This window comes from Blennius ocellaris (genome assembly GCF_963422515.1).
Source record: "Blennius ocellaris genome assembly, chromosome: 22".
In the NCBI taxonomy this organism is placed as follows: domain Eukaryota; kingdom Metazoa; phylum Chordata; class Actinopteri; order Blenniiformes; family Blenniidae; genus Blennius; species Blennius ocellaris.
The window spans coordinates 10,375,891-10,386,567 of NC_137671.1; the positions used below are offsets into that span (position 1 = coordinate 10,375,891).

The 10,677-nt window shown below is 39.7% G+C and overlaps 1 protein-coding gene across 1 annotated transcript; it reads left to right on the forward strand.

Annotated features, from left to right (window-relative positions):
• Positions 1–9,523: 9,523 nt before the first annotated feature.
• On the forward strand, positions 9,524–10,396 carry LOC308146690 (arylamine N-acetyltransferase, pineal gland isozyme NAT-10-like; the record flags this gene model as incomplete). Its single annotated transcript, XM_080518593.1, has 1 exon — positions 9,524–10,396. The coding sequence occupies one exon, from the start codon at positions 9,524–9,526 to the stop codon at positions 10,394–10,396; it is 873 nt and encodes a 290-aa protein (XP_080374719.1).
• Positions 10,397–10,677: the final 281 nt, after the last annotated feature.

Consider the following 10,677-nt stretch of genomic DNA (forward strand, 5'->3'; position numbering starts at 1 on the left):
AAAATAACACATTTTCATTTGAGTCAGGATTTCCCAGTGACACTCAGAGGGCCAGTCAAACAGAGCCACTTATGGCCACCGGGTCTTATGAGACCCATGTCTGGTTTAAATTAAAGTCAAAGATTATTAATAATGGAAAAGGATTACCTAAATTATGCCAAAATACTGTCATCTACAGTGTGTAACATTCAGTTCTTCACATTTTGTTTTTCCAGATTTGTCACCACACCCACAGACCACAATCACTGGCAGAACGTCTGACACGGTCCAAACAAGTCAAAGGTATGTTTTCAAAAAATCAAAAAAAAAAAGAAGAGGAAAGCAAAACATTTATGTTGGTGTGTTACTGGGGCAGCTTTGGGGTTACTGCAGTGTATGATTTTCTGTGCTTATTTATGTGCTCGCGTGTGAAAGTGTTGCAAAGATTGACAGTTTTGCACTGGCAGGGTTAGCCCTGCCGCTGAGGGGAGGCCAATAAAAAGCCAAAATCAGCATGAAAGCAACCAAATACACACACACGGGCATTTGTACAGTGATCTCAACCACAGAAATTAGTTCATTTTCCATGAATTTATATCACCAAAGACACACTTGAAATTGTAAGACGTGTCAAGCATCACTGGTATGAATCCATGCATTCTATGTTGAGTTCACATGCTCTCTCTCTGTATTTATACGTTTTCTCTGGGTGCATTGGTGTGTTCACACAATCTAAAAAAAAAAACTATGTTGGTGACTCTCAATTGCCTGATTTTGTGTGACTATTTCTCTGACAAAAGTCAGCTGAGCGCCAGGCCCCTGTGGTCCTGAATAAATTGATATAGAATATATATGGCTGGACAGATCTGCTACCCTATAAAAAAAAAAGAAATACCACTGCATCTATGAAGGTCTTGTAAAATACTCAGAAACTGCTCTCATATTCCGCCCATTTTGTCTTGATTATTATCACACACACACACACACACCCACACACACACACACACACACACAGACTGTTGACCCTGAGGTCAAGAATGTAATTGTGTCGTTGTCATGAAATTGTCAGGTTGAACCTGCCGTCGCTCAGCGTTTAAAAGCACTTGACCAATGTGTTTCAATTAGCTGATTTATGTTTCTGTACTGAAAGTGAACCCAGAGAGTCAATTACACTCATTTTAACGTTCCCACTTGTTCGTTATTATTTCATAGGGATTGTGAAATCTGCTGAAAACAATAACAAACACAAACACCCCCTTCGTTTGTGCGTGCGTAACTTCCGCAATAACATTGCAAATGAAAATGCCTCACTTTTGCGTTTTGGTTTCATAACGCTTTCTCATTTATGTGGCCCTTGTCGACTGTTGTGAGACAAGTTAGTTTTACGCTACTGATGTTGTGTTGTTGCAATATTAATCACATGGAAATGGCAGAAACCCTGAAAACGATCTTGTTTACACACCAGGCCACGAAGTGGTGCTGTTGATTGATTTTTGTGATGAAACCGCACAAGGACAGATGACAAAGCTGGATTGCTATAACCAGACTCTCGGCTATGAAAGTACCAGGAGAATATGGACTGGGAGTCATGACACACCAGGCAAACTTTGTTGTTACCGTCCATCCACTGTGCGTGTGCAGAAGAAGTATTTACTACGTCCATGTTGTTGTCCACATGCAGTATCAGCTTTTCCCGTTTCCACGGAGTCGGATCATTTTTGAAAAGTTCCACCTTGGCAGCTGTTTTCAAAATGTTGTGATTTGAGAGACACACAACTAAAGAGGAATTTCAGTACTCCATATATAAATCAGAAGATAGTAAAAAGGTGCAATAGAAAGGAACTGAGACACCCCCACTGCATCTTAACTACTTAACCTTTATTTAAAAAAAAAAAAAAAAAGGAAAATATGATGTTTGCAGTTAAAAATCATTGTTGAAATATTGACATGTATATTCTCTGTTTTCATGCGCAAAACCTTTGCATTTGCATGAATGATATGTTTTTATTGTCATGGTGATGAAGACCCACACATCCTCTCCATCTGTCCTTAAACGGCTCGAATAAAAACAAAACAAACAAAAAAAGCCAACGTGACTGACAGCTTTGTGTCTAGTGCTTCTCCAGGCATCACTACACATTTGTGTTGTTGCCATGGAAATGTTACATGGTTATTAATGACTTTTAATGCAATCCGCTGGTTGAGTGTCAGAATTTCTTCAGCCTCACATGCACCCATGAATGTGGATCGGTTGGTGTTCCCATCAACGGTAATGTGTTTGTCTGAACATGTGTATGTGAGAACGTGAGCCATGGGCACATAGGAATAATGCAGTATGAGCAATTTTGTGTATATTTGTGTCAGTTTTTTATGTGTTTGTGTGTGTGTGTGCATAGTGTGCATTTGAGCATCTGTACTTCTGAGATAAGAATATGGCGTTATTGAATAAAAACAGCCCCGTGGGGCGAGTGGACACACTTATCAAGCATCCAGAGGACCTGAAAAGACGTCAAGACTGTAGAAATAAAAACGCCAGGATGAATAAAGAAAAAAACCTTAATAACGTTATCTGTGTTGCCTTCATTAATTCTCCCTCTTGCGCTCTTTCTCTTCCAGTCGCTCACCCCCACACACTTATGACTTTGGCTCTTGTACAATACCTATCTTTGACACTGTAAATCTTTTTTCCTGTGGAATTTACATGAAACACAAACCTGGAGGAATGGAAGGCTCTGGATTTTGTTTTATTTTTATTAATTTTTGACACCAAACTGAAGGATTTTAATTTGATGATTCCAGAACAAATACACCAAGTGCAGGAATAACATCTACTCTTTTTTTACTTTCTTAGAATGGCTAGATTTTTCATAAACAGCTCGTACAGACATTTCTATGAACAGCTAAACACCTAAAGCTTCACTTTTAGTGTGACTGGATCTTATTGCGGCTCTCCTTTTGGTGTTCCTCAAGGCTCCATCCTTGGGCCTCTTTTTTTTTTTTTTAATCTACATGCTCCCTCTGACTCAGATCGTTGAACATTGCAACATCCTATTGTGCAAATGATGCACAATAGCCACTATATATCACATGACCACAGCACAGTATACCTGCTGAGTAAGCGCATACATTGAATGTAAGGATGTATCAGACCTTTTTACAACTTCACCCAGAAAAAACAGGTATTTGTGGACGCTCAAGGTTCGAGGCCTGTTCTGAGTGGAGTTTGCATGTATAGCTTTATTCCACACACTCCAGTTTCTGTCCACAGTCCAAACAAAAGACAATATATTTGAGGTTATGAGAGTAGAGAGCTTTAATCCTCCCCAGGGGGAAACAGACTTACAGCAGCTCAAGGTAAAAAGGTGCAGAAATTATAAAATTAAGGAATTAACATATGGAAACGTATGTCAATATCTAAACAATAGCAAAAAAAAGCACAAAAAATAGAACATGTAAAAATAAAAAAGATAAAACAATCCAGTAAAAAAGAAAGAAATCCTCTAAAAATAGAGTGGATATTTAGTGAATAGAACATTGCCTATGGTTGCAGGTGCTCTGTGATGGACATGCAGCCTGTCTAGAATGTAATCAACTGAAGGAAAAATCAAAAGCAAATACCGGTACTGTTACATGCTAGTGAAGTTGAATGTTCCTTTTTCAGTAACATGCATAAATCTAAAAGTGACAAAAAAGGCCCAAACTTTTGAACCACTTCTGCTTAATCGTTGAGACTGACTTTTCTAAAGTCGTACTACTTTATTTGAACTCGGCAAAGCAATTTTGAAAGCCACCCTTTGAAATACATGTAATTCAATGAAAACCGGAGATATTTTCTTTTTGGGTAATCAAACATTCAACCCTTCCATTTTTTGTTGTTGAAAAGTTGTAAAACCTTGTCGCCTGAAGCCGAAACCATAAAAAAAGTGGTGAGTGCTGTGGTGATAGCAGCTCAACTTTCTCCACAGGAAAACAAGGTCTCGGCAAGCAAACAGCAACCCTCAAACTAATCAACAAAAATGACAGAAAACAAGTTATTGAACAGTGATGATGTACTGCTGGCCTTGGCAGGTTAAGGTAAGATCAGTGGCAGTGTGGAGGGAAAAAAACACACACACACACAAACCTACACATCCAGCTTGTTGTAGTTTTACCTGGTTGATCTGTTCGGCGTCTACTGCTCGACAGCAGCTGGAAGCAAAATCTCTGGCTGAGCAGTTGGATTCGCTTAATGGAAACAGTAAATACTTTTCGGCTCGGTTGTATCTTGGTTGCAGGACACAAGTTTCCAGTGAGAGATCAAATACATAATGTAACTTACTCAGGCCTCTGCTGTTTGGCGCTGTTGCTTTCTAAGCAGAATTTTTTGTTGCTATTTTCACAGAAATCCTGATGGTCTTTTTAGATCGAAAATGGTTAAGTCGGCCTGGTAGATTTATGGTTTCAAATCCAACAAAGGCTTTTTGTTGTTGGTGTGGCAAAAAATTATATGTGATCTATATTCTATATTTCTAGCTATATTTCTTTACTTACAAAACCATATATATGTCTGACACCCCAGGTATAAAAAAATAATAAATAATTACACCATGATGAAGCCAGGATAGCCCATTTATTCCACAAAATGTGATTAAAAAAACAAAGAATGTATGGAATCAGATAAAACAGCAAGAGGTACATTGTTAAAATAATTCACAGCTTTTATTCTGAAAATCTAAGGAATCTGTACGTGAACTGACATGTCGGACTTGGTGTGACATAAACAGCATGCAGCGTGAATTTGAGTTTCCGAATAATGTTGGTTTCATTTTAACGTGCAAGAGGTGAGAGTTCATCTCTTCTTATATACCCACAAATGTTTGGGGGAGATTTTTTTTTTTTCTTTATCTGGTCAATTCATAAAGATTAGTCACCATAAGAGGTAAATATGTTTTGTAAAAAAGCAGAAAGGAGAGTCCACAGATCAGAGGATCGTTACCCCTTTTCCTCTCAGCAAATCAAACTGATTAATATTAATTATGGATTAAATGGTCAAAGGTTTGCAGCCATCAGAAACAAACACAAGGGCATCCCTCAATGTCCACAAACGCCTGTGCTCTTCCACACCTGTGTCACAGTATTCTCAGTGCTGCCACACTACAGTCACTATTGATCTATAATGAGGAATAATTCCACAAAATGTCAGACTTGCAAGAAAGTGAGGAGACAAGAATTTCCGTTCAACACCAAATTATTCAGGAGGAAAATGGCGTGTGCACCCCCCAGACGGCTGTTTAATGATCGCCATATATTTGCTGAGACTTCCACTTTGCTCGTTGATTTTGTTTTATTTATTCCCGGTGAAATTTTCAGTCTGCCCAATCTTCTCCCTCTGTTACATCGAAGAGTAGCGCTGGATCGTTTTCATGATTCATTCAACTTCATTCTCCCATTATTATGCACATGTACACAAACTCACACACATAAAGACGCACAACCTTGTACTTTTGGTATAATTTATACGGCGACCACAGGCCCCTCCCGGGTGATCCTGCTGGTACGATTGGCATTCAACTAACCATTTAAAAGGTTTCATATCTTATCATGAGGCCGTGGATAAATATTTCTCAGGCTTTATGGCTACACGCATGCACATTTTCTCTGTAGCAAGTGTGTGTTGGCAGATGTCTGTGTTGGCATGTGTGCACATAAATTGGGTGTAATGATGCCTTTGGCAGCTGTGTGCCTTATAAAAGCAATGGCCATCAAACATCCTTCTGTGTCATCTGTTGTCACTCTCCATTATGGACACTCAATTCTGCCAGTGTGGACCCGCCGATGAAATATAGCTATTGATCATTACTCTGTTAAATCCCCTTGTCTGTTTGAAAACAATCCCATCTCATTCTTTATCTCCTCGCCCATTCAGTCTCCCAAATGAGCAAAATGAAATTCATTATTACAGTGACTTTGAATGTGTAAACCACATGCATCCACACCTGCAGACACACATTTTCACATTCATTTATCACGGCTCGGCCATTATTGAATGAACACGGAGAATACGTACCATCTGCTGGCTCTGCCGCTGAATGCCGAGCACTATTCTGTCAAGCTTCATTTTTTTCCCCCTCCTCCCATTCTGTTTATCTCGATTTCTGTCTCTGCTTCTCTCACCTTCTCTCTTGTTAACCTCATGTCTGTATTTCATTCTCTTTCTTTGGAATCCAGTAGCAGTGTTGGCGGAAAAGCTGATTTGGTTGGCTGACAGACCGGGTGAGGGGAAGCCTGGCCCGCCAATTATTTGGGTGACTTTTCTGACTGACTGGGATTTTTGGCTGGGTGGCTGACTGGGAGTCTGGCCGACCACCAAATGACGTAGGCCGCTTTGCGCCCCGCAGATGGGCCTGGCGCGTATTGTCCTCGCCACACGGCTGAGCGATTGAACGACTGCCTGAGTGACTGACGCGCTGGCTCGCCGTCTATTAAATGAATGAATATTTTGCTGTCTCACTGAATGACTACCAGACTTTTTGTCTTTCAGTCTCGGATGCTTATCTGTCTGTCGGAGTGATTCAGTAACTCTTTCCCCATAAAACTTTATGAATCTATGAATACTGACAGTTAATCATTTACAAGAATGGCTAATAAGTCATAGAGCCTACGTTGTGTGAATACTCATGTGTTATTAATTGGAACCATCAAATAAGAAAATTCATATTACCCTCATATGTATCCTTTGACGAGGTACTGCTGCAGACTGGACTGTTGTAATGGACCGGAATGTAAAGGTTGTAATGGAACACATCCATCCTCAGACTGAATTTAAAACCACATTCATAAAAACAGTTCCACTTCGACTTCTGGTTGAAATCTCGTACAGCCAGCGCTTCTATCGAGTGGACTCTTTGGGACATTTATAAAAGTTGTACTTGAGATTCAACCTTTATTTAAAAACAAATAAAAAAAAAACCTTGAAAAGAGTCAGTCAGAGGTTAAGAAGTTACATGTTGAGGCTGTCTAAAAGAGTTGACAGGATGGCAGAAAAAGACTGGCATGAGATCTTGGACCTGTGGAAGCCACACCCCATCACAGGAGAGTGAGGTTCCCAGAGTGGAGGTGGCTCCATTCAAGTAGATTTGTTTAGAATTCAATTATTGTGTGGTCACACAGCTGCCTACTGCATGTGTTGGTTAATGGCATTTCTGTTTAATGCAGCACAGTTAAAAAAAGTTACTGGTTCAACAACTACAAATCTCACTGGTCTTCAAGTGCTTAGAAACTTTGCTTTTCAACCACAGGAAGAGTAATGCATTGTTCATTGGTTTGAAAGAAATAAAGTATCGCTTTAAGCATGAACCGCAATAAACATGCTGTGCATTAGTGACTCACCTGTGATGCAACATATTCGTCAATGATTATGGTAACACAACTGTAGATAGGCTACAGAAACTGCTGTTTCCTCTGTTTGAACCTCAGCAGACAGGCTACCTGATTTTCAATTGTTGCGCTACTTAATAAGGTAAGAATTAAATATGTTTTGCTACATCTCCCATGCTGCATGCATTATTATTCCCAACCTTTACTTTTGATGATATTTGTGTCTGTGCTGTGATTTGTGCATGTAGATTTGTGCATACACAGGTTTGTATGTGACAACCAGAGCGATAAAATATGTTTCTTACTTACTTATGACTCAAATCATCATCCAATATCATCCAGCTGACTCTACTGTGTAAAATAATCTACAATACATGAGATTTGTTTGGTGTCATGCTTGAAATAACAGAGAGCTGTCTGCCCATATGAAAGTTGTAGAGCTTTCAACACTTGGAAGGAAGAGTCTTCCAGCCTGAGCTTTGGATATCCTACAAATAATTGATGCCAATGCACAGTTTCCCCATCCCCTTTGAAACAATGTAGATCGCTGCTCCGTGTCACTCCTAATGGACTGGTGCCAAACTCGTTTTAGTTCAGGGGGCCCACATATGGCCCATCCTGGTGTGGGCTGAACTGGTAATATAATCATAACCTTTAAAATTATGGCTGCTCGATTATGGGAAAAAAAATCGGAATCACAATTATTTACACTAGATTATGTCTTTGAATTTGGAACAGCATTTATTGAACATGTTTAAAAAAGACTCTCCTTAAGTCCTTAATTGAGCAGCCCTATTTAAAGTCTAACTTCAAAGAATTTCTTTGTTGTGGTGTAGAGTAGTCATTTTGAAAAAGTCTATGTTTTTGCCAAATGAAATGTTTCACAATAATACTGAATATCACTGCAATCTCAAGATAAGGCCAGTTTTAATGACACTTCCTGGTGCAAAGTTCAATGAAATGGCAAAAACACGCCTCCTATAACTGTTGCATTTTGTACCAGGACCAGATTGGAGCCTGGTACACAACTACAAAACATTACAAATGCACAAATCCTAGTACAGACGCACAAAAAAAATCCCTTTGTAATTAACCAAAAAATTATATTCATTTCTTTATTACATGTGCAAAATTCCCAGTGCACACTCGCAAAACACAGTACCCACATGTCACGCTCCCATATATTTTTACATGCAATGAGATGTGTTCAGCTTGAGAAAAGAAAGGATTCGCTTTTTGAAACGTTTCACTTTAAGACCTTCATTTTGAAAACACAGCGGTAGGATCATTAGGATGTGTCACTTCCTCATGCCAGAAGTGGAACGGCATTTTGGTGACCAGAAGCACTTTTAGAGCAGGCTAAAAACGATGTAATCGTGCAAAAAACATAAAGAAAAACCTCTACAATGATCACGGAAAGGCACACGTTGTGCTCTTTCTATTAAGAACAGTCTGAAGTTTAGTTTTGTGGCGCTTGTTGAAGGTCCAGAGGGCGAAACTGCTTTATGTTTACTGAGCGCTCATAGATATAGTTACTGAGTAAACTGTGATTAAAATAAAGAGAGATAACAGACTGCTCTGTTGCCTCATTTCAAAAAACAAAACAGGAAATACCTTTTTTTTTGTTTAGCTTTTTTTAAACAACCTTTAAGTAACTTGTATCCTTGATGATAACAGGCGTACGCATTTTGTTTTACACCATTTTGAATATGATATATGTAATACGTAATCTTGTCAGAAGACTGCCAGCACAAGGAGAGGCAATAAAGCACTGGTTAGTAACTTAGTACTTTTTTGATTTGTTTCAAATAATATACACAAATTCCCCAAGAGAGAGCCTGTGACACAGGGAAGAAAGAGATGGAGGAAGCTGCACAGTATGCGGTAAAACTATAAAATAGTTGAGCAGAAATAAAGATTGATGTTGAGTCGCTGTTTTAAATATAAAGAAGAGAGTAAAGTGAAAATAAATCATGAAAATCAGTCGAACAACTGGACTGGATGAGGTGGCGCTCCAGAGGCCAGTCACATTAAGTGCTCCCCCTATTTGTCATAAAGTACCGACGTTTGTTGCACTTATTTATTGTTACTGACTGAATATTATCATGTTGTGTGAACAACATTGTTCGCCACACAGAAAATAATGTATCACGCTGCCTTGTTTTATGGCTTTCTTTGTTCAGCCAACATGAATTTGGAGGAGTACTTCAAGAAGATCGGTTTCCATGGCTCCTACGAAGCGCTGGATCTGTCAACGCTGACGCGGCTCCACAAGCGGCACGTCATGTCGATCCCTTTTGAAAACCTCAGCATTCACTGTGGCGAAACAATCACCACTGACCTTCAGGAAGTCTTTGATAAGCTCGTGAGGACCCGTCGCGGAGGCTGGTGCATGGAGAACAACCTTCTGTTTGGCTGGGCACTGAGAGAAATGGGCTTTGACACGACGACCTTGGGCTCCAGGGTTTTCAACCGGGTTCTCAAGGACTTTCCTGCTGATGAGTCTCATCTCATCAACAAGGTCGTAATTCATGGGAAGGCTTATATAGCAGACGTGAGTTTTGGACTGTCGTCACAGGTGTGGGAGCCTCTGGAGCTCGTCTCTGGAAAGGACCAACCGCAGGCACCGGGAATCTTTCGTCTTATTGAAAAAGGGGACGTGTGGGTGCTGGAGAAGACTGGAAGGAAACCAGAGGTTCTCAATCCAGAATTTGATAAACCAGATCTTATCAACAGGGAGCTAACTAAATCGATTTACTGCTTCTCATTGAATCCTCGCCAACTTCATGACTTCGTCGATATAAACCACAAACTCCAAATAGATCCGACCTCCCTGTTCACCAATAAATCCATCTGCTCTTTGCAAACAGCCACAGGGTTTAAGTGCCTGATCGGCTGGGCCTACAGCGAGGTCACCTTCAAGCCTGAGGATGGTGTTGATGTGTTTAACATGCGGTACATCACAGAAGATGAGCTCGAGAAAGTTCTGGGGGAACAGTTCAATGTGACAGTGCAGAACAAACTGCAGCCAGTGAGCAAGAAAGTAAGTTGTGTATTATGAAAAACAAAAAAAACATGTACTTCCAAATTCCTTCATATCAAAACTGGTTGATGTATTTCACTTCCATCAGTCTGCCCCAGGGCAACTAATATATGCTTGACCCATCATCTCTATTCTTTTAATAAGTGTGCTTTTAATTAGCATGTCGTATTTAATGTTATACTCCACTCGAGTTCAAATTCCTGTATTTCGATAGTGAATTTTCCCAAAATGTTTTAATGTGATCTTCAGTGTGAATCTTGATTTTTATTGCTTGTGCTTTGATGTTGGATTTAATAACT